Source organism: Natrix helvetica (genome assembly GCF_964273705.1).
Source record: "Natrix helvetica genome assembly, chromosome: 1".
NCBI classification, from domain to species: Eukaryota; Metazoa; Chordata; class Lepidosauria; order Squamata; family Natricidae; genus Natrix; species Natrix helvetica.
This window is the reverse complement of record NC_138548.1, coordinates 293,621,932-293,647,372: the sequence shown is the minus strand read 5'-3', so window position 1 is coordinate 293,647,372 and position 25,441 is coordinate 293,621,932. Positions and strand designations below refer to the sequence as shown.

At 41.1% G+C, this 25,441-nt stretch overlaps 1 protein-coding gene across 2 annotated transcripts in view; it reads right to left on the bottom strand.

Moving 5' to 3' along the window:
* The window catches only part of N4BP3 (NEDD4 binding protein 3), a 28,486-nt gene extending 4,421 nt beyond the window's left edge, over window positions 1-24,065 (bottom strand). The window contains exons 1-3 of one of the 2 annotated variants that reach the window (XM_081951153.1): window positions 23,649-24,065; window positions 8,709-9,137; window positions 1,957-2,493 (exon numbers count right to left, since the gene is read on the bottom strand). In XM_081951153.1, coding sequence (XP_081807279.1) covers window positions 1,957-2,493; window positions 8,709-9,113 — 942 coding nt within the window. In that variant the 5' untranslated portion in view covers window positions 9,114-9,137; window positions 23,649-24,065. Of the gene's footprint in view, window positions 1-1,956; window positions 2,494-8,708; window positions 9,138-22,895; window positions 23,026-23,648 lie in introns of those variants that run through there. The other variant, XM_081951154.1, reaches the window with a different exon arrangement.
* Window positions 24,066-25,441: the final 1,376 nt, after the last annotated feature.

Here is a 25,441-nt window from a genome sequence, read left to right as displayed (position 1 = left end):
CTCCCCAGTGAGACAGCTTCATTCCATTTTTCCCTCTCTTGGTGAGGCATGCAAACAAAATACAGGGATTTGTGAAGCAAGCTCAGAGGAAATAGTGATAGTTTCCCCATCTTTAGTCTAAGCAATCAGGCAGGAAAGGATTTTTTATTTTTATAATACATAAATGTGTGTGTATAACACACACACACACACACTTCAACAAATGTCAAGATTATTTTAAGACCTGCCCTTACTACATAAACAATTACATATTTCCGTAGCTTCAGAAAGTCCAATAATGTTCCCCAAAATGTTATAGTGTCGACTACTATAATATGTACCATATGGGGCTACTCTCAAAAGTATCCAGAAGGTTTAGTTGGTTCAAATTGCAGCAGCCCATATAGTTTTGTGCACATGTGTCACCTCTCTTGGGGAGCTGCATTAGTTGCCAATTTGCTTTGTGGGTCTAATTCAAGGTGCTAGTTATTACCTGTAAAGTCCTTATATGGTTTGGGCCCACCTTATTTGAAGGACCATCTTTTCCCAATTACATCTACTCAATTCAGCAGATTGGAGACACAGGGTATGTTGTAGGTTCCTCTTACTAAAGAAGTCCACCTTTTCCATGCTACCTCCCTCCCTGTGGAACATCATCCCCACCAAGGTAAAACTGGCTCCATATTCTGCCAAAAGATCCTGCAGGTATGCTTTTGGCAGTGGGTCTAGAGATCCCAGATTAATATGGAGCCCATCAGATGGCTTGTTTGAATGTTGTTCCTGGGGTGGGGTGTAATAGGTTTTGTATTCCTATAAGCCGCCTGGAGTCATTGTGAGTGAGTTGGGCAGCCATATAAATCCCCTTAATAAATAAAAGCAAATATTAAGATCATTAATATTAATAAATACAATAAAATAATAAGAATCATTAATCTTAATATTAAAATATTAAGATAGGATGTGCCTAGTTTAATGAAAAGGTCTAGGGGGTGATATGATAACAATGTTCCAATATCTAAACGGTTGCCACAAAAAATATGGGGTCAACCTCTTTTCCAAAGCACTTGAAGGCAGGACAAGACGCAATGGATAGAAACTAATCAAGGTGAGAACCAATCTAGAACTAAGGACAAATTTCATGCCAGAACAATTAATCGGTGGAATGATTTGCCTCCAGAAGGTGTAAGTGAACCATCACTGGAGGTTTTAAAGAAGAGATTGGACAACCACTTGTTTGAAATATTATAGTGTTTCCTGCTTGAGCGGGGGATTGGCCTAGAAGATCCGCAAAGTCCCTTCCAACTCTGTTATTCTGATCAACAGCCAAAAATGGGAGCATCAATTCCCAACTATCCAGGATCCTTCACACAGGACATCATTCAAGATAGCTCATTTCCTAATAAAAACCATCACCTCTCACTGACACAATACATACTGCAAACAACTCAGGCAAGTCATACAACTCTTCCTACATAACCTTTCTTTTCTGACTCTTATAAATTACAAACAGAATGAGATATATCTGTGAAATTAAAAAAAAAAGCAGGTTGAGGACTAGATCAGTGACAGGATTTGCCTCAGCTTGGGTGTGGAAGATATAAGAGCTTCAGAATAAGATTCTTGCAAATAAATCAGAATTACTTGTCTACTTGCCCAAATATATCTATTATTCATTTGTGCCATGCTGAAAGCATTAAAAAAAAAGGGAGGGGGAGCAACCAACTGCCTCTCTCTAAAAGCTTTCCAGCTTCATTGCCTTGAGGCAATTTTTATTCATCAAGAGGTATCCATGCAAGTGGCTATTAAAATGCTTGTAGAAAGGTTAAAGAGTGGATAACAGATAGATAATAGATAACAACTATTACAGAGTCATATGGAGAATTTTACAAACTGAGAGGAAGCCAAACCCAGCAGGATAATTGAGTTCGTAATATCCACAAGACAAAAAAAAAATGCCTACGAAGAAAATTTACCCACCTGTGTGAAGGGGTCTTCATTCTCACTCAGATTTCTCTTAAGCTGACGGAGCTCCATGCCTTTCTCACTCAGTCGGTCCTCAAGCTGCTTCACGACATCTTCCAAAGAATATGTGGGCTCATACGGCGGGGGTGGTTCTCCTGAGCTCTGCAGTCGGCTCAGACTCTTGCAAGACAGTGGAGCTTTCTCTACTGCCAAAGGATCTCGTGGTCCCCGAGAAACTCTATCTAAGGAACCACCAATGTGGTTGATGTGCCCTATGGAAGCACTCAGCTGATTTGGACTAGGCTTGAAGCGGGGATTGTATGTGGGAAAGCTCTGAATGGAGTTTGTGCCCTCATCAAGACTGATGGTGTGCAGCAGATGGCTACGCAGAGGTCCACGTTGTGAGGAGCTGCCAGTACTGCTCTGGGTTAAGAGCGTATGCAGACTCCCATTGCTCTTTGACATCTTCTGCCCTTTGCTGGATGACAGTCCCTGCATAGATAATAAGCTCCGCCCGGGCACCACCTTGAAAGCTGAGGGCCTGATCCGACACTGAAAATAACACAATGGCGATTAGCAGTTAAATTGCCTTTTGCACACTGGGTGAATTAGTTTAGCAAGATCGTTTAGCATAGCAGGAATGAAAGGAAAAGAACGTTGGTCCTTACCTGAACGTTTCTTTTCTGTAGATGAGGCGGGAGGGGCTACAGCTGGGTTTAGTCACAGCCTGATTGGTCCAGAGACTGGGGGAATTTTATTAAAGTACCTTCCTTCCCTATTGGCTCCCAGTTTCCTCGAGGTCGAATTGAAAAGCTGCAAAAACATAATACAGACAACAACGAACAAACACCCCGACCGCCCCTCACCCTGCCTAACTATAATGACTAGGGCGGGATGTAGCCCCTCCCGCCTCATCTACAGAAAAGAAACGTTCAGGTAAGGACCAACATTCCTTTTCCTATAGATACGGCGGGAGGGGCTACAGCTGGGACATACCAAAGCTAAGTCCCAGGGCAGGAAATAGGGCAGGGGAGGGGAGGTTGCCACCTGTTGGAGAACCCGATGACTGAAGGACGCGTCCACTGAAGCAAAGCGATCCAGTCGATAGTGTCGGATAAAGGGCGTTGGGGAGGCCCAGGTGGCCGCCCCACAGATGTCCTCTAGAGGAGCCCTCGTGGCTGAAAGGATAGAGAGCCTCTGACCTGCGAAAGGGCAGTGTTCGTCTGAGATAGATGCACAGAGCGTGGCGGACATCTAAACGGTGCCAAAGTTCCTTCATGAGAAGGAGAGGGACATAAATTAGGGAGAATGACTTCCTGCGACCTGTGGAAGAGGAAATTGACCTTCGGGAAAACGGTCGGATCTAGTCTAAGGACGACCCTATCCTGGTGGAACTGGCATACGTCCTCCTTGGAAGATAATGCCCGTACCTCAGAGATACGGCGAGCCAAGGTAACGGCGACCAGAAAGGTCACCTTTAGGGACAAAAATCTGAGGTGAAATGTCCTCAGTGGTTCAAAGGGAGGCCCGGTGAGAGCTCTAAGGACCAAATCCAGATCCCACGTTGGGAATGCGTCTGGAAGATTCGATGGTGGATATAACCTTGACTGACAGATTAGCATCCCTCAAGAGGCACTGCTCAAGTGCCAGGAAGTCAGCTGGAGCCACTGAGGCTCCGGGTGGAGGAATACCTCCTGGCACAAGATAATATCCTCCTGAGGAATCCTCCATGAGGGAGATATGGATATAGTTGGACCAGGTCTGCAAACCAAGGCCGTCTCGGCCAATACGGGGCTACCAGGATGATGTGTGCCCTCTCTATCACTACCTTCCTCAGGGTTCCCTGGAGCGGGGGAGAGAGGGGAAGGCATAAAGGAGGCCAGGCACTTCTGAGTACGTCTGTCCCTTTGGCATTGCACGTTGGGAAGCAGGAGAAGAACTGGTTCAGCTGGGCATTGGTCGGGCTCACGAACAAGTCCACCAGCGGGTTGCTGAAGTGGTGTCAAATTCTGCAGAAGAGTTCTGGAATCAATTGTCACTCGCCGTGGTCAACTGTCGCCCGACTCAACCAGTCAGCCTGATGGTTGGCTATGCCCGAAATGTGTTCTGATGTTATAGAGGCCAGGTTCTTCTCCGCCCAGAGACTGAGTTTCTGTGCTTCCAGCCAGAGACACTTGGAATGAGTCCCCCCTTGATGATTTATGTATGCCTTTGTGGCCATATTGTCCGTCAGAAGGAGCACATGGTGATTGGTTATCGAGTCCCGAAATTGAAGGAGGGCCAGGTGAGCTGCCTTCAGCTCCAGCCAATTTATATTGTGACACAGGTCTGACTCTGTCCATTGACCCTGCGCCAGTCTGGAGTCCATCAAGGCCTCCCAGCTCGGGTCCGTGGTGATCGTGATGCGATCCGGTTCCCAAAGTTCGGATCCTCGACTCAGGGCTGGAGACAGCCACTACCTCAGGGACCAACAAAGGCCCGGGGACAGGAGGACTGGGCATAAGGAGTTGCTCATGCGTTGGCGCTGGTATGGAATGAGCGTCCATTGAAGTGTCCGGGAATGTAGACAAGCCCAGGGTACTATTCCTATGCCAGCAAATGGGCCAAGGTCCATCTTGCCAGCAAATGGGCCAAGGTCAGGATGGAAACTAACGGACTTGCGCGGATGTGTCGTGTTAAGGCTCAAAGGTTTGCTAGACGTTCTGGGGAAAGAACAAGTCCCGCCACGGAGTCTATCACTGTGCCCAGATGCAGGATTCTTGTCGAAGGCGAGCGATGGCTCTTGGGGAAGTTGATAGAAAACCCTAGCGACTGTAATGTTTGAATGGTTAGGTTGAGTCGTGAATTGCGTGAGTGCAGGACCGGGCCAGGACAAGCACGTTGTCCAGGTAGCAATGGAGTCTCACAGGTTGAGATCGCAGGTGAGCCGCCAAGGCTGCCAGGACCTTTGTGAACGTGCGAGGGGCAGAGGCTAGACCGAATGAGAAGGCCCAATATTGGAAGTGACGTCCCTTGTGGGAAAAGCGAAGGAATCTACGATGGGCTGGCAGTATTGGGATATGCAGATACTCTTCCGTCAAGTCTATTGAGGGAGGACATTTTGAAGCGCCGGTAGATCAGGTAAGAGTTTAGGTGCTTCAGATCCAGGATTTCCCTCCATCCCCTGAGCTCTTCGGAACCACGGAGAGGTTGGAGTACAGGCCCAGCCCGTACTCTTCCTCTTGGACCGGTTCCTCAGCCCGGATGTCTAATAAATGTTGGATGGCTAGACTCATTAGGCGGCACCGAGCCAGATCCTGAGATGGGGAGAAGGTCGTGAAGAGAGTCGGGGGGAGGGAGAGAAACTCCAGCCGAAGGCCATCCCTAATGGTGGACCTGACCCAAGCATCTGACGTTATCTGGTCCCACTGATCCGTGAAGGACGCTAGGCAGCCGCCGATGGGCTGACTTGGATTGGAGTCATTTCCCTCTGCGGAAGGGGCGACCCCCCCCCCCACGAAAGGGACGCTTGGACTGACCTTGGTACCTCCCCGTCCTGATAAAAGGGACGATGGCCCTGCCTGTCAGACCTGTAAGGAGCATACCGCTGGTGTCAATAGTTCAGTTCAGGAGGACTGTAAGAAGAAGGCCTATGGTAAGGAGCCGGACGGGAGTCCTGCTTCTTGGTGTCAGAGGGTAGGACCTTTTTCTTGTCCTTGTTCTCCACGAGAATCGGGTCAAGAGATTCCCAGAAGAGATTGGGGCCGGAGTAAGGGGCCGCTGCCATATTCCATTTGGACTTGTTGTCCATTTGCCAATTGCAGAGCCATAAGAGGCACTGTGATGTTACTGAGGTGGACAAAGCCTGGGAAGCAAATTTGATAGAGTCTAAAGTGGCATCAGCCGAAAACTCTGTAGCCGAGATAATTTTGGTGAGGTCTTGGTGAAGACGCTCATCCTGAATTGGGATGCGGTCCTGTAATTGACGCAGCCACATAACCATGGTGTGATAAAATAGGACGCTACAGCGGCTGATTTAATGGCCCAGGCGGAGGCGTTGAAATTCCTATGTAAAGTAAGTTCCGCATGCTTGTCCTTGAGCTTTAATTTGTCAGCCACATCACCTGAGACCACGGTAGAAGCGTTAGCGAGAAGGGCAATGGGGGCGTCCACTGTTGGCAATTGGAGAGCCTGGGAGAAAGCTTGCTCCATATAATAGAAGTGGCAGTCATTACTCCCAGGATTGGGCAAAGAAGAAGGCTGTGCCCACTGGTTCTTAACAACTTCCAGAAAGACAGGAGGGGCTGGAACCTCCTCCTTATCTGTATTGGGATTGATAAACATAGCCAGGTTGGGGTCCCTATGTTGGGAAACAGCCCCAGTACCAATCTGAACATAAAAACAAAGAGCAGAGTACTCGGCTCGCCGGGAGGCCATTGCCTCAAAACCAACTTTCCAGGCGGCCTCTTCTTCTTCTTGCCACGAGGCGCAGTGGCCATTTTGGAGCGACCTCATGGAAGCGGCCATTTTCTACAGCAGAGGCCTTCATTAATCGAGGCTGGCAGGCAGCTATCCAGTGCCCTAAGTCCGCAACGTGGCCATTAATCAAGGCTGGCGGTCCCCTGAACAGTCTACCACCAGGCTTAAGACACGTGTGGGGTATGGCCTCCACAATTCCCGAGTCGGGGCAGGCCCCAGTGGGGACCCACAATGAGGTGGCAAAGGAAGGCCAGGGCAGAATGAGAACCAGGGCAGCAGCTATCAGACCATCTGCTGACCATCTCCGAGCCGCGGCAGCTGTCTCAATTAATTATGCGGCTCTCTTCGCCGCGGCAAAGTTCTGAAGCCGCTGCGAGGATTTCGAGGCCGTGGCAAGACTCTTGAGGCTGTGGCAGGACTTTGAAGCCGCGGCAAGCTTGTTAGAAGGCACAGTGTTTTTTGGAGTTGCGGCAAGGCTTTTGAAGCTGCGGCAAGGCTGTTAAAGCCGCAGCGCTCTACAGGCAGTTACTGGGCAAAACGAACGCCTACTTGAAGCCTTCAATTCTCTCTCTCTCTTTCGGCTGTGAACGGGAGCCTGTCACCCCTGCGCCCCCAGGGATTGGGCAGAGCACCCCCCAGGCCCAAAGGTAGAGGCCAGGTCTCTCCTACCTCCTTATGAGATCTGACAAGGCAGACTATGTGGCCAGCAGTCCGAATTTTGAAGAATTTAGAATATCCAATTAACTGAATCCAAAACTATAATTCCAATAATTAAACAATTCAATATCTCAAGGAGCCAAACTAGTACTTGGACCAAGAGGCTGAGGAAACTGGGAGCCAATAGGGAAGGAAGGTACTTTAATAAAATTCCCTCAGTCTCTGGTCCAATCAGGCTGTGACTAAACCCAGCTGTAGCCCCTCCTGCCTCACCTACAGGAAAATAAGCATATTATTATCATACTTGTAAAATTAGTCATTTAGAACAACTCGCCTCTCTCCTACCCATATTCAGCCTTTCAATTTCAGCTGGTTGGGGTTTTTTTTTTTGTAGATGTTTCATTAACAAACTAGGTAACATCAATGCTGATCAGAAGGCACCAAAGACCCCACAGTTCAACTCTGAGCTACAAATATTCTCTTTTATTAGTAAGATCTAAAGTGGTAAACAATATCTTTTTCTAGTCAGGATGAGGGGAGTGGGAGAGATTTCCTTTACAGCAGCTTTCCAGCGTTTAAGCTGTTTTTAACTATAAAACATGGAAGCAACCCATCTGGCTAGCATTAAATAAGGACGCTTGTTGAGAAGAATGAAGCAGTATTGTGACATTACTGATAGCACTATTAGCACACTTTCTCATTGCCTAGATTGACATTAGTATTTAGGATCCTGTTTCAGAGCTAGATGAACCCTTCAGAGCTGAAGGAAGAGATTCCTCTGCTCCAACCCTGACATGGATGATTGTGATTTTCTATCTCAGAAAGAATAGCTTTTTTTTTTTAGCTTGGCTTTTCTGCTATTTTAGAGAGCCTCCTGGAAATGACCATAACTAAATTAAGTTTAGCATATCTGACAGTTTGGCACCAGTTCTCAGCAATCACTTTCACACTTTTCAGAGATAAACATATGACGTTGCAAGAGCCCCTGCACTTAACATCAGGGCCTTTGAGGCATCACTTCTTTAGGTACCATGACACTAAACTGACTGGAAGTGGAGGAATAAGAGCTGTGTATGGATCAACAGGTGTTTTCCAAGCCAGCAGAGCAGCATGCTAAGTGACATCTCTGAACTAACAAGTGTTGAAATTTGTAGAGAACTGGTTTGGGGTGGATGTGCACCACATGGCCATTCCTACTCTAAAGATTCAGTAGCCAATTCAGTTCTGTTCAGGGAAGATTACAATTAGCTCAGTTCCTCTGATCCATTAGCTTCTAAGTTTCACATATAGAATAGAATAGAATTCGTTACTGGCCAAGTGTGATCGGACACACAAGGAATTTGTCTTTGGTGCATATGCTCTCAGTGTACATAAAACGACGAGATACATTCATCAAGAATCATAAGGTACAACACTTAATGATAGTCATAGGGTAGAAATAAGCAATCAGGAAACAATCGATATCAATATAAATCGTAATCATCGTAATCATATCATCACCTTCCCAAAACACGTGCTAACTATAAATCTGTATAGTTTAATAGCACAAAACTCAGAAATGCTCTAGAGCTACTGGATAAAGGACAAATATATTTGTTTCATGCCAGAAAACTATTTTTTAAAACCTGTTAGAACATTCTTGAAGTCCATACCTTGTCAAAGCGTCCACGTTCAGGCAAAGAACTCTTGGAAAAATCTGATCCTCGCTGATTGTCCTGGAAGTACCGCTCAGGGGATTGATTTTCCCGGTCACTCTCATAATCCCGTTTAAAGCCACCACCAGATGACTGGTGCTTCTTCTCAGCCCGAACATCCCGTTTGCCCCCATGTGGGTAGCCAGAGATTTCACGTTGTGATATTCCGTTCCGGAGCAACCCATCTGGCTGGCGCATCCGTCGCAGACCTCTTGAGGCAGAGGGTGAGAACTCTTGTTTCTCTACTAGACTGCCCACGCTGCCCATCTCACAGTTGCAGTCAGGCTCAGAATCCAGAGAATGAGGATCAAAGAGACAATGGCTGAGGTCACAGGTCACATGAGAGGCCTGTGCTGTTGCCATGGAGATTTAGAGATAATTCCAGCACTGCCAAAAGAAATCATATTCACAAAAATTAGTGATAACTTTGATCCCACCAGTCCCTAGACACATCGATCCCAATCTATTCCTGACAGTCAAAGAACACCAGTTAATCCTATCACGGGGATAAGAAAATCGTAATCTTTCAGTCTCAGTAACTTCAATGCCAGAATCCCAGTTTTTTCAAAAAAAAAAAAAAAAAAGCAACCAATACTCAAAGACAGCTGACTGCATGAACAGAACTATGTGATTTTCTCAAAAACAATTCCAAAATGATTTGCCATTGCCTTCTTCAAACATCACTGCTAACTTTTGATTCCTGTCTTCTGCATCCACTGTCATGCTTTACTCACCTCCTGTCAACTAGGTCGAAATGGTGCCTCACTAGGAAGAAATCTTTCCCAAAAAGCACTAAGTTCCACCCAGTTCAGGCCTAAGTGTATGTTGCGCCCTTTCTATGACACACTGATTCCTAAATCAAGCTCCTCCCCTTACTCTAAGCAATATTGGTATCACTTGTACAGCCACCAGCTCTTTAGTGATCAGAAGGGATCAATCTTGGACTGATCAGCATATAAGATTTTGTAAGAACACCAAAAGCAATCACTGACCATCTCCCATGCTTGCTTGGTTTCATTAATGGAAATCTGCCAGCAGCAAAGCAGCAGTAGTCCTTGACTTACAACTAGTTGCTTAGTGACGATTTGAAGTTACCATGGCACTGAAAAAAGTGACTTACGACTAGTCCTTGCACTTATAATTATTGCCCTATGATCATATGGTCGAAATTTGGGTGTTTGGCAATTGGCACACATATTTACCACTTTTGCAGCATTCTAGAATCATGTGATTATCATTACTGAACCTCTCAACCAACTTCCAACCAGCAAAGACAATGGGGAAACCTGATTCACTTAATGACTGTGTCTAAAACTGCAAATTGTCACTGTCTTTTAAAGCACCATTTCCTAGCAGGCAAGTACTGTGAAATTCCTGAGAGGAGGAAGCTGGCAGTGAAATGGAATAAGCAGCTGCAATTCATACTGTGCATATTGTTGGGCATTCAACATTGTATGGAAGATGCAGGGTTTTTTTCTCTTCTTTAGTTTGCTGTATCTAATCATTTCAAAAACGTCCCCTTGTTTTGAAATCTTTGAATTTCTCTTTATGGGCATCTTAAAGAATATGCCTTAGTATATTAAATACCATATTTACTAGGACCAACAGTACATACGTAGATTTCCATTGCACTATTTCCTTTTAGGATAAGCAACATTATGTAAAGTGTGGAAAAGAAGAAGAAATAGTTAAGCCAAGGAAATTGAAGGCAAGAATAAGAAAATAGATATGGCAATATAATTGATTGTCCAACACAAATGCAATTTGCACAAACACATTAAACAACTTGTATAGACATCTACAAGCAAGCATAACTGCTGTTGTAGGGGAAATGCCTACTTTAATAAGGAAGTGCAGCATTTGGAGACTGTTGAAACAGAAATATTTTTATTGGCATACACAATTGCAGTAATCACTGGGCTCTTTGCCAAAGGAAAACAGAAGAGTCTTAAACAAAGCTGTGGTACAGGTTGTATATCTTTGATTTGTTGGACAGGAATGATAAAATAAATATTGAATATCATATTATAACCTTTACAACCATAATGTAGCAACTGATAAGATAAGTCCTCTAACTACATATACCAGCACTCATATACCATAAACAATTTACTGTGGCCATTTACTGCCTCCTCTTCATACCATAAAAAGGCAGGTTTGGGTTTTATTATCTGTCCCTTTTCAGGGTCAAAATTCCAACTAGCTCTTTTTTCCTCTCATAATGTTCTCATGTTTCAGCCATAGCCATAATATGCCATTAAACCTCCACTCTGTAATTTAACATTTCTTCACTTATAGTTAACAGTTTCAGTTAAGGAAATGTGGTTGCCAAAAAAACCCACCACAAAATTACTAGATATCATCAGCCGACACTAAACTGAGGATACAAGACTGGAAAATGTGGAGACACCTGGTCCACAGAATGGCGGAGAATCAGATATGATTGAACAGATAGCATTAGCATCATAAGTTGCACCTTCTATACCTGCGGCCTTAGCCTTCCATTCAAAGCATTTATTACTTCCTTTCCATCATTTTTTTTCTTGATCATTAACAATTATAGAATTTGTTTCAATTCCATTCTTCAGTATATCACTATCATTCCCATGTATCTCACTAAGATCCACTGTCCGATACCTTCACTTTAGTGTCCCCTTCATTAATAAAAGAGTACATTCACTCTGCTGGAAACCCCTTCTTCAACTCACCTACAGAATAAACAGGATTACCTTAATGGACAGAGGAGGGATCTATTAAAGCAATGAGAAGGGAAATATGGCCTAAGCCCAAATAATGTAGGGGTTTTGTGTAAATGTCTCAGATAGAAAACCCCCTAATTCATATAAGTAGTGGAGAAGGTATAGCATAATCAGACTTGCAAGATTTTGTTATTTTAGTGTATCTTAATAAAAGTTGTTTTAGTCTTCTGTGGAATTTATTTCTTAGCCTGGTCTACGTCATGGAATTGACAGCTCCCTTGACCCACTTTCACCAATTCTTATTTCCATTAAATTGTTCTGCAAGTTCTCTTACTCTTTTAATCTGTATTGTTCCTTGTTCTCTATATAAATTATACAATATCTTTTTTTCTCATTCTCATTTTTGCAGATTAATATTTATGCATTTAATCTCACCCACCTCATCATTTCATGAAGTTTAGGCATCCGCAGAAATCAGTGTTTTTCTCAAGAGCAGTGCAATCTCTGTCTTTTTTGTATATGTATGAAAAGATATGTATGATGCACACAAAAGGAACAAAAAAAGCATCACATCAACATGATTCTCCTTTCATAATTTCCCTTATTTGCCCTTCTTTTGCGGATGCCTCTCCTTAAACTATCTACAGGGGTATCCAGCATTTAAAAAAAAATCAAACAGATTATAATCAAGAAAGAAAAACCTAATCTTTTTATGATTCCTACCTGTATCTATTTGTGTCATTTATGACATTTAATACTGTGTCTTATTTTCTTTTGACCCCCGAAATAAGCACTTGGCTTTATTTGGGGAGGTCTTCTTTTTGAGGTGCAGGAGGCGGCGAGCGTAGTCACCTCATGGCTGTGTTGCAATATTTGGGGGGAGGCCTTATTTTGGGGGAAAGGCTTATTGCAGTGCAAGCACTCAAAAACCTGATTGGCCTTATTATCCAGGGAGGTCTTATTTTCAGGGAAACAGGGTATCATCTTAAATACCATCTGATTTTTTATTATCATCACTCACTGTAGTCTAACATTAAACTATCAGCAACCTTTCGATTCCTATTACCACAATAAACAGCAACAGACAGCATTGTACTTCCTATCACAACAACAAACAACAAACAGCATGACAAGTTGTACTCTTTAACATGAATTTTAAACTCTTTTGTTCATAATTAAACCTATTCTTTCACTTCCTGTCTGCATTCATCAACTCCACACCAAGATCAGACCACCTTCATTCATATCTGTTACATCAATACAATACAATACAATACAATACAATACAATAGTAGAGTTGGAAGGGACCTTGGAGGTCTTCTAGTCCAACCCCCTGTCTAGGCAGGAAACCCTATACCGTTTCAGACAAATGGCTATCCAACATCTTCTTAAAAACTTCCAGTGTTGGGGCATTCACAACTTCTGGAGGCAAGCTGTTCCACTGATTAATTGTTCTAACTGTCAGGAAATTTCTCCTCAGTTCTAAGTTGCTTCTCTCCTTGATTAGTTTCCACCCATTGCTTCTTATTCTACCCTCAGGTGCCTTAGAGAATAGTTTGACTCCCTCTTCTTTGTGGCAACCTCTGAGATATTGGAACACTGCTATCATGTCTCCCCTAGTCCTTCTTTTCATTAAACTAGACATACCCAGTTCCTGCAACCGTTCTTCATATGTTTTAGTCTCCAGTCCCCTAATCATCTTTCTTCCTCTTCTCTGCACTCTTTCTAGAGTCTCCACATCTTTTTTACATCGTGGCGACCAGAACTGAATGCAGTATTCCAAGTGTGGCCTTACCAAGGCATTATAAAGTGGTATTAACACTTCACGTGCTCTTGATTCTATCCTCTTTCTCTTATTAATCAATCCTCTTTCTCTTATTAACACACAAAATATTTCATGCTCTTTACCATTTATTCCCTTGCATTCGAAGTCACAATCTTCTATATTCCCTGGTTGTCACTAGATGAGCCCATAAGATTGACCTATGCTACCCCTTAAGCCTTTGGTCAACATAATGCTTTTTAGTATTAGAGCCGCAGTGGCGCAATGGTTAGGATGCAGCACTGCAGGCTACTTCTGCTGATCACCGGCTGCCAGCAGTTTGGCAGTTCGGATCTCGCTGGCTCAAGCTTTACCCATCCTTCCATCCTTCCAAGGTCGGTAAAATGAGGACCCAGATTGTTGGGGGCAACATGCTGACTCTGTAAACCGCTTAGAAAGGAATATAAAGCATTGTAAAGCGGTATATAAATCTAAGGCTATTGCTATTGCTAGTAAAGTAGAAAATGTATAAGCTAAATTCCCAGTCTTGTTACAGCCAGTGGATAAAAATCATTTTTTTAAAATGGATTTTTAAAAATTAAATCAGGTTTTTTTTTTGTTTAAATCGGATTTTTTTTATCAAATTTATTTTAATAAAATGCTTTTGGAGTAGAAATATATCAATATAATTTTCTATTTAAGATACACTAATAATTTAGTTTATTCAGCATGAAATGGAGCTTAGTTATGTAGCGTGAGGCTGTATATTCTGCAATATTAGGACTGTTGGTGAGTCAACAGCGGGTCAGAGGTGGAGCTGCTGTGGGACAGAGATGGCAGTTGCTCTTTAAAAATTATGATTTCAATTGAGTTGATTTAAATCAAGTCTTTTTACTAGTGACTTAAATTGTGATTTAAACTGACTTGATTTAATCAAATCCATCCTGCGTAAAGCACTGCCTGCTAACAGTAAAGACAGTTTGGATTACTTTTGGTATGTGTGAAGCAATATGCTGGAAGTGTGACCAAATATGTTTTACTCTCAGCATGTTTACATTAGTAGAAATACATTTATTATCATTATCATTATTATTATGAGATAAATATACTGGGGGGGGGAGCCCTAGATGGCAAGAGAGAGCGTTTTCTAACTCTGCTGCCATCTAGTGGTTGTTTGGTTGTTTGCAGCCTAGTATTAGTAGCCTAGTAGGTAATGGAATCTTTAGAAATCAGATCAACCGACTGGAGATAATTATGAATTGGTACTTCTAGACTTAAATGTTCAATATGAAACTATACCCCAATTAAAAGAGGGTAATCAGCAAAGGAAGCAGAGAACATTTGTTGCAAAATGCAATTATGAGAGTCTCATGTTTGTTTCCCACTTACAATTGCAATTGCAATTGCATATTATCTGAACTGTATTTTGTGTTTCTTGCCCAGTCACAATAGGGAGGACCGGTGCCTTCCATATAGGAGAAGAACTCTGCCTTATTGCAAGATGGGGCACTCCAATCATTCTCTGTTGAGCACTTTCGTTTCCATACAGCATCCGGAAAAAGCTAGTTATATAATGAGTGTATTTGTACAATAGGCTTAATCTGATTACAGTGAATTTATTTCCCAACACTTATATACCACTTACTTGCCAACCCCTAGTTATTTCATAATAATAATAAACAGGATAATGCTATCAATAGATTAAGGCATTAAAAGAAAATTAAAGTCAACCAAATTCAACAGAATTAAAGTTAACTAAGTTCAGTAATGCCACTGAATGAGAAGCCCTGTAGCTCCAATGTTGCAAAAGGTTGGAGATGGAAGACAACATCTTCAATTCTTGAAAGTGACCAGTGTAGGGCCACCTGTATCTAGAAAGAAGCTTGTCCGAAAAAGCCTGTTTCTGGATTCCTCCCCTCCCTATTACTGCCAGAGGTTCATCTACAGTACTGGTATATACCTGTTTGGATTCTGATCCAACTGGAATTGTGAATCCACTGTACCTCCAAATCACAGACTTGCTCCTCTGGGAGGAAAATGATCCCCACCAAAGTCAGAAAAGGGGACCCTGAAACTGCCAAGTTTTCTGTATGAACATCCACTCTGTATTGTAACAGCTTTGTTTTATTTGTCCCATTCAGTCTCATATTGTTTCCAGATACCCGGTAAAGAACTCCACTGCATGCCTGCGAAAGCAGACATTATCTTAATCTTGGAAGCAAAAAAAAAGACCTTGCTATATTTCCCCTCTTTATATAAATATTTATAATCCTTCAAATCTAGAACGGAATTGTTCCTGTTGCAGAATATATAGATCCTTTTTTATGTAATTTTTAATTGACTAAAAATGTATACCATAATTTATACCTGAAGATTAGAACAGAGAGGTCTGAGTTAAATGGACCCATTCTATAAATGCTGATAGGTTGCAATCTTGAGGTGATTTTGACATACTCTCTACAGATGCTTGTTTTGTATAATATATGATCAGTGTCCCCTTTCAAATCAATCAAGCAGTAATTAGGAACAGTAAATACAAATCAATATTACCAAGTGTACTACATTAAAATTATTTCTTTCTATCAGTCCTGAATCTGTCTGCAATTAGTTTCAGTAGATGATTTAAATCCTAACACATGCAGAAAGGAAAAAAACCCTCTCTATTCATATTATATGAGCCATACATTACTTAATAGGCATTCATTGCATCTCCCTTTACTCTTCATTCTTCAACTGGAAGAACCATTCCTCATAGAGAATTTATTTGGTTATTTCTGAAGCTTTAAAAAAAACCCTATTATGGCTAATATTATTAGATATCTATTCTCAAATTACATTTCAACTCATCTAAAACTGTGACAGTGCATTTCATTCATTGTTGATGATACAATAGGAATAATAATACTTATTTGAATACATTTCTTTATTTTTTTCTGAATCTACTGCCAAACAATGACTATGGATTCTAGTAAGAATTGTACTCGTTTTGCACAGTGCATAATTTTTCTAAACCTTGGTTAGTCATGCGTTCCCGCAAAGAGCTTCATATGCTTACAATTTTCCTTAGAGGAAAATATTTCCATGCCATGATCATTTCTTCTAGTTATGCAATGACCTTTCTCAGACAGAGGGATCATAATCATACATTTCAATCAATAGAATAGCCAGTAGAAACTTCACCCCCTAATTAGGTCTTCATCAGCCAGCTTCTTAATTCAGGAATACCTTTTCACGGAATCCATTATGTTTTGTTTCCGGAACATCACATCCTCCAAGATACCCCAAGGGGATTTGTGGGCTATTTGCTGTTGTAAATGTGTGGCAAGAGTTATTTTGCAAGACATGCTTTCCAATGGAGAAAGGAAAAGTCATGGAGAAGTTCAATAAAACGTTGACATAATGGGCTGTGAATACAATGGGTAAGAGCGGAAGTGAAATCCAGGTTTCATTATACTACGGTATTCAGTACCTATAGATAACAGACAGTGTTTACATATTGCAATAAACCATAAAGTAATTTGTTTGGTTTTGATTTAGCATAACTTACCCTGTTTGATAAACCAATTGACTACAGTTTATTCAAAGTTAATGGGTAAACAAAATGTTATTTAGTAAAATGTGTGAAGTAGGTCACCCCGTAGATGTTCTGAGCTAGCCACACCCGTTGCAGATTCTTAGTAGACTATGCACACTGCTGACAGTACAGAATAGTGAAGCACCTCACAAGACCAACCAAATACTTTCAGGCAAGACCAGTATCCAGAGGAAGAAAGACAGCCTTAATCCCTGTGTGGCCCATGTAAACTATAATTTCTTCTCTAAACAAGGTGAGGCAGCAATTGAAAACAAGGAAATAGCCAGTATTTCCTGTAACCTACAAACTCTAAGAATACCAGTGTCACAGGAAGCAGCCTGTGAAACCCCCAGGCAGGTAAAGCTGACTGTGTCTGGAGCATTCAGAACTGCAAAGCAATATCCAGACATTCCTTTGAGTATGAGTATTTTCAGTCTTGGCTCTGCTCTGAGAGCGCTCTTTCAGGAACAAAATAAATATGTCTACAGAACTGCTTTGCCACAGACAGCATTTGCAGACACCCCAACTCAAATCATCATATGGCAAGAAATACAGGAAATAGCGCATGACCATCAATGTCCTACAAAGAGCTCCAAAGAAATGCACAAGTTGTTTGGTTTTAGCTCTCCTGCAAATGAATAATGAAATCACCCTCTCTTTAAGGAGAATTCTATAGCCCTAATGTTTTTGGCTAGATGACTCAAAGCAATTAGATTTGTAGTTTCAAATACTATGAAATAGATCTATTTCAGATAAGAGTGCATAGTTATGGGGCTTATAACAGCTATTGTGGCCATGTTGCCCACACATACTCTCAGGGTTAATTTAATCACAGTTTATTCAATTGAACCAATTTTCTGTGCTCTTTTAACAATGGATAACATTATCTACCATTAATTAGTGGTATTAATAATTATTAGCTACATGCTAATTGGAATTATATGTTAGGCTAAAACTGAGTTGAATTAGAAGTATATGCTAGGCTAAAATCGGTTGGACAGATTGCGGCTCAGTATTTTATCCAATTTTTTTTCATTATGTGTTTTAGCACAGTGCAAAAATAATAAATATAATATTGCCCACATAAGGTATGTACATATTCATGTAAAATGCAATCAACTTGTATTCTGAAATAAGAAAATGCCTTATTTTAGTGTACATAGCCTATTCTCTAATGCAAACTACACATTTTTTAAAGAAATATTTTATTTATAAACTGCCATACTTCCTAGGCTCTCCACAATTATACAAAATCAAACCCAGTACAAAGAACAATTGTAAGACAATAAATTCACTTAGGTAAGATGAGTGGTATAGAAATGTGATGAATGAATGAATGAATGAATGAATGAATGAAATTGTAAATATAACAAAAAAAACAATGTTGTAAACAATGTTTGCATATATTATATCACTGAGAGAATACTTCTGATTATCAAAAGTGGGAAAACCAAAATAAAATAGCTACGATAAAACTGTTTATCTGATAATTTTTTGCAGCATGAATTGCAACAAATATGAAACCAAGTAGTAAAGCTCTTACTAATATAATCCCACTTTGATTTCATATTTAACAAAAGTTTTTATTCCAAACTTTAGCAAATTTTCTGCAACTATTTCTGCCATTATTTATAAGAATTGGAAAACAAAGTACATGCTGTGACTGAACCCTCTCCCTAGGTAAAAATTCCCATGAAATCAAACGGACATTAGTGCTATCTTGTTTGTGATCTGGATTATAGCTTGCTCACGGCCCTCATTATAAATACATAGAAATCATAAGGATAACTTGCACAATGTTTAGCTTATTTAACTTTTCAGAGTTGGGAATTTCCCTCAACAATCAGTGAGAGCCTGGAGGGTTTTATATTCCCTAAATTGCAGTATATCACTTTGCTTACAGCAGGAGACAACAAGCTATTTTTACAGCACAACCCACTGTTTCCATTTAGTAAACTGTAGTTAGAATGTGTAACTTGATCTGCAGTAGGTGGAAAGAATGATACTGTACTGTTACCATCGATAGATAAATGATCCTTATTCCTGACTTAACATTCTTTTCTGCCCAAAGTCTTAATTCTACCAATAATCAAATGTTATATTTGTAACTATAAATTAATGAGTGACAGCACAGCAAACTAGTCATACGTAAGGAGATGGAAATTTATAATCAGGCTTGGAGATTCCTTATAGCAACCTCTCCAATAAAGTGGATTAGAATGAAGATCCCATTTCACTAAGACTCAAACAGAATGGGACAACTTGCCATGGCTATCTTGCTACAGCCAATTTGCTACGGTCAACTAGCCACGAGGCAACTTGCCACAGGACAATTCAACAATTCAATTTAATTGTCTAAAATAATTAAAATTTTAATTTTTGTCATTCATATTTCATCTTGTCCCTTTTTGGCATCATTTCTTTAATGATTCTGTTCCACCATTTTTTTATAATCAGTGTAACTCTTGTCCCGTGACAAATTACACTGTTTGAAAACAGGTTAGGATCAGGTTGTCATGGAGAAAAATCTATGTAACCATTAAGAGTCAATATGGATATGATGGCACATAATCAATAAAAAATATACAGGAAAAATATACTGGTTAAAAGTAAAGGAAGGAGAGAAGATGCAGAGCAATTTTGATGGAAATAAAAAAAAATAGTTTATCACTCCTTACCTAGTTTTAGAACTTTAAGGCTTAATTTCCAATACAGAGAAAGTAAAGATAAATGTGATGAAATGCTTTGGGATGAAACTGAAGGAAAGGAATACAGAAAGGAGTATTTTAGAGATTTTTATGGGAATGATAATAATATGTCCAAGAGTAAAATGGAAACAAATGCACTAATGGTTAAGCAAAATTGAAAAAAAAGGCTATCACAAATCCCATACTGTACTGAAAATTAGTAAAGGCGTGTGTGATGTAACTACAGCTATTACAATATTGATGAGGCTTGCTTATGGAGTGGCTGAACAAGTTGAAAGTTGTTGGCTATATGTGAATGGAGTGATATTAATTTTGGAAGTAAAGCATGTGGGAGAATAAATAGAATGTTTAAAATGCTTCAGTAGGGAGCAGGGACTAAGGCAAGAATGTGTGATTAATTTATAAACAGATAAATCTCTAAATGCTTATGGTAATAATAGAGTTATGTTGGTGGGGGATAGGAATGTATGTGTTCTTTTTATGAAGATTTTGCTAGCCAAGAACAGAACTATTTACAGTCAATATTAGATTGATTACATGATGAGAAACATTGATCTGAACATGAACACACTGAAATGCCTATGTTTAAAAGCGTGCACCTGTCCCTTTTGCTATGTGGGATAGAGGAGAAACATAAAATTAAGTTGAATATTACAAGAAGAGAACATTTGAAAAATGTGTGTGATAAAACAGGAAGAGATAGGATGAAGGAATAATGAATGAATGTAGATAGAATACAGGTAGTCCTCAACTTATGACCACAATTGAGCCCAACATTTCTGTTGCTAAGTGAGATAGTTGTTAAGTGATTTTTGCCCCATTTTACCTTTCTTGCCACAGTTAAGTGAATCACTGCAGTTGTTAACTTAATAACATAGTTGTTAAGTGAATCTGGCGTCCCCATCAATTTTGTTTGTCTGAAGATTGCAAAAGGCAATCACATGATCCTGGACACTGTAATCATTATAAATATGAATCCGTTGCCAAGCGTCTGAATTTTGAACACGTTACAGGGGAGATTTTGCAATGGTCGTAAGTGTGAAAAATGGTCATAAGGCACTTTTTCAGTGTCATTGTAGCTTTGAATGGTCACTAAATAAACTGTTGTAAGTCAAGGTGTACCTATATAATGTGGAGTAAATAAGTGTGAGTTTTAGAGTCTTAGACCAATATAGAAAAGTGATTCACTAATGCGAAAGAAATATGTTAAAGGGGTTTGGAATGGACTGAAAGGAAAGGGCTAATTGAGAAAATTTTGGTGGAATGGAGTTAGGACTAAATGGAAAAAAGGAGAAGTTTAGATAATAAAGTTAGTTTATGAAGCAATGTATGGATATGATAAAAGCATCAATGATTTGCAAAGGTAGTAAGTAGGAAAACATACAGTGAATGGTATATAATAATCACAATTTCCTTTTCTGATCTCATGCTTTTAATTTTTTTAGCTATTTTAACCTTCTTTTTGGGATTTATATAATTGTTTAAAAAAGTATTGTTTACCCCAAAAGAGAAGAGCATGATAGGTACAAATACAAATGAATCCAGGATTTAAAAATCCAGAGTTTAACATCTGAAAAAGATTAAATTATCTGTTATTGATATTAGCTTATACTTTCCTAACTCAGAAATGAAGGGCCACAAAAATGTGAAGTTTTCAAGATGGTCCTTTAGTACCATATAATCAAAACTTAAATGCACATGCGCGGGCACACAAACAGAAATTATATCATAGCAAACACAATTCCATATACATTAGGTGTATCTATAAATAGATCTCTAATCGTAAAGAGACTACATTTAAACAGACATATTTCTATCCAAGCACTATTTGCTAGGGTGAATCCATTAGGAATTAGCTTTTTAGGCATTTTGGGGGGAATTTTTCAAATGTTTGGGGGAAGATATAATGATGGCAATGGAATCAGTTTGTCTCCCAAGACCTCCCATTCTCACTCTTAAATCTCTACACACAAATACACACACAAATACACACACACAAATACACACACAAATCACGGGATGGCCTCCAGCTATCCTTTGGAACAGGGGTCTCCAACTTTAAGACTTCACACTCCAAAGCTCCTCAGCAAGCAAGGGTTCCCCACTACAACTACTAACCCTTCAAGTTTTGCTTACACCAAACATTCTTATTGTTCTTGATTTGTAAGAATCTTCTGGTGACCTTAGAAGAAATAACTGCATTTGTAACTTGTTGACAATTCTTCTGCAAAGCAGCTCCTCACAAATAGGTTTTCTATCAATAACCAGTTGTATAAATAACTAAACTAGTTATCGTTGAACCAATGCTGTTTATCCATGGATTTAAAATATGGCTAGTAAGGAGTGAAATAAGGATCAGGGAGTCAGAATTCATTTCCATCTCTTCCAAACTTTTACAGGGAGATTTAAATATAGATTTGTGCTACTACCTTATCAACGAAGAATGCTATTACAATTACCTAGATTTAATTTAAAAACACCAGAACAGCGTTCCAACGCTGAGATCTTGCAATTTCCATATTTTTTGTTTACACGGGAGAGTTTCCTTATTTTATAAATTGCATATTCAAACATTTGCATATTCAGGAATCTGCCCCTTTTACAAACAGGGCAGAACTTCAGGGTGATCTCTTCCAACAAAATAAGGCCGGTAGCAGAAGAGCTCAGCCTGTTGGGGCAACTTTGCTCTATTCATTCTAGGCAACAGGAGTCGGGTGGTGGTTTCATTCAGATAACGAAGGGCACACAAAAGACTGAAGGAAAAGGATCATTTACAGCAGAACTACATAGACACACAACATACTCGAGATCTACTACTGAATTCTGAACTAATTTATGCACGATGTCTGTTATCGCTCGGACTCGGGTCGTCAAACATTCCAGAGGATTCCACCTGTATACATGATTTAAATCAATGACTTCTTTTTGCTTTTTCTGTTGAGAGGGCAAAGCGGTTTTTTTTTTAAAAGTTTACTTTATTGTCATTGCACCTCGTACAACGAAATTAAATTCCATCTTCAGTGTACGTTATAACTATAAAAATAAAAAAAACACACACACATCCTTCACATTTTACACAATTGAATTGAAAACCCGGTATTGCATTATTGTTTGAGCGCTGTCAAGAGATCGTTCGCATCTACGGCGCTGATCTGGAGCTTGTTTATTAAAAGCAGCTCCCCGCATTTTATTTCATTTCATTTTTCGGGGACTACGAGTGTAGGTGAAGTAGTTTAATCTCTGTAGAGCAGCAGCCCCAATTCACCTTCGCGTGAACTATGATTAGGCTGCCTGCTGGCACAAAAATACAACCGGCGCTGCTCGGCTTCCTGCCGGACTATAATCTATCTAGTTGCTATTCTGCCCTGCTGGATAAAACGCGCGCCCAAGAACCCGACCTACAGTATAGCGCTATCATGTGTTCCGGTTTATCCAGATCTACGGCTCGGTAGAAAACTATCCCGGCATTAATGTCACAATGTGAAGTTACCCAGGAGGCATTCATTGAGAGGAGTTCTCTACACAAACTAATTACATCGCTACCACGATTATCCCAAGCTGTTTTTACCCAGCCAAGCGGAACATTCGACTGCGCCGAGCCTCTGCCATGGGAGGGATCGTCCTCCACAAATAAATAAATAAAAAGGTGTCACTTCCCTTCCCCCCCCCCAACTCTACCTCGGGCAAATCAGCAGCTGGCTCTGCCGGACTGGCTCCGCTGGCCGGCCATCCTCCCCCCCCCCCCCATCACTTCGAGATGCTGAGTCCGGCACTAAAGAGACCAAACTCCTTGGCACCGAGGCAACATGAACAGCCGCCCCCCACCGGCATCTTTATATGCCCCCCAAACAACCATTAACCGGTCCCGTATCCCATCTGCCGGCCCCACCACCCGTAAGCCCGCCTCAAGGAACCGGGTCCAACCGGCTGCAGACCACCAAAGGAAGCGGTCCCCCTTTTCTCTTTGGTTTAAGGCAAGAAACCACGTGTCGGGGGGAATCAATGGATTAAACCGAGGAGGGTTTGAGAAGGGCAGCCCAAGCACTGGTGTCCGAGGGAAGCCAGAGGACAAAGGCAACTTGACCGATCCCGAATTAAAAAAGAGGGACTTCGAGAAAGCTTCCCCGGTAAGCCCAGCGGCCAAGAGCGACTCACCATCGTTGCTGCTCGAAAAGTCGATCCTTTGCTAGATGGGGTTCGCCTCCATTGCTCCGCAGCCCCCCGAGCTTAGATCCGCCTTCCCTCGCTGAGATTTGAACACCCCACAGTACAGTAGACAAGGAATCCAAGAGTTTTTGGCTGCGCCGCTGGGGAAGCAGCAAAACCCGGACTGGAGTTCTTTAGCGTCTACACGCCTACTCAGATTTTAGAAATGAAAAAGCTACGGCTAACGCTAATAGACTGCGGCAAGGGGAACGTTAAAGTACGGCCTGGATTTCGCCTTTTCCCTCTGATCTTGGCCTGACCCACAAAGGGGGAACTAGAAGGATGGCGCAGATTTAACTTTGCTGCGGTATTTCAGTGATCATTTATTCTGGATGTTGTTGTCCCAGTGATTCAGGTAAAAGAGAGCAGCAATGTAATTGAGCAGGTTTATAAGATCAATTAAACTGTCCCCTAAAAAAGAAAAAAATACAGTTTTTAGGAATGAAAAAAAAAGCACCCCTATATATTATAAACTATACACGGGAAAAGAAGTACTAGGACCATATAGTTCTGAATAAATGGAGGTGAACTAAGTTGATATCTCCACTGAAATTCTTCTGCATATCGGAACAGGAAAAAAACGTAATTTAACATTGGAAATCATTGTTCCTGTAATTCAAACTACTACATTTTCTGTAGCGTTTCTTTGCAAGTTTAGTTCTGACTGGTTTATTGGGAAGATTAATACTAAAAGGAAGTGATTTTTTTAAAAAATTCCAAGGCTTCCAGTGTTAATATGTTATGGAACTCATGTAAGGACAAGAGCCACACAGCAATTGTATGATGTCTGGCAAAGAAAATAGCATCTACAGAGTTAAGTCGGTAGGATGATTTGTATCTGGATGTCAGGAGACTTCAACTTGTAGATCATGGTATATCATGCACTCTATGCTGGTATTCGATACCTTCACAATCAATAGAATGGGAACATGAGTGTATTAATCCATAGGTTTGACCCCAAGTCATAAAGAATATTGCACTGAAATAGTGCAATTCATATTGCTTCATATAGTATATATTCATATAGGACAGGGAACTTGAACTTGCAACAACCATTAGTAAAAGTTGAACTTAGTCCAGAATGAGAAAGTATGGGAAAGAAGCTAAAGATCATTCCACCTGGAGTCTCTGATATAAAAGCAGGTGTGAGCTTCAAAAATTTTAGCGAGGGGTTCTCTGCCCAGTTGCTGGGTGAGCGTGGCCCTGGTGGGCATGGCCTAGTCATTCTCCTGCACCACGGTGGGGGAGGGAGTTGCCCTCCCCAGGGTCCGGAGGCTTTTCTCGAGCCTCCGGGAGGGCAAAAATGGGCTCTCCAGGCTCTGGAGGCCTGAACTTCTGGTAGGCCCATTTTCCACCCTCCTTGAGCCTCTGTGTGCGCCCTGCACTTACCTGCATCCAAAACAGGCTGTGTGAGGACTCCTGGGAAGGGCGGGGTGGGGTGGGCAGGGCTAGCCAGGAGTGGGATTTGGGGGTTCTCCAAACTGCACAGAATCTTAGCTAGAGGTTCTTCCAAACCCCTGCGAACCCCCAGCAGCCCATCCCTGTAAAAGTGATGGAAGAAGAAGCATTATCAAATGTTTAATATTCTGATAATATTGCATATATCGGTAGAGGTCTAGTGATGTCTGATTTGGCCAACCTTGAAGGACTGAAGGCTAAACTTTAGTAAGGTTAAGGATAGCACTTTTTAAATTACATACGTAAGAAAATGTAATTGTCCAGGATATTATCAATCTATATAT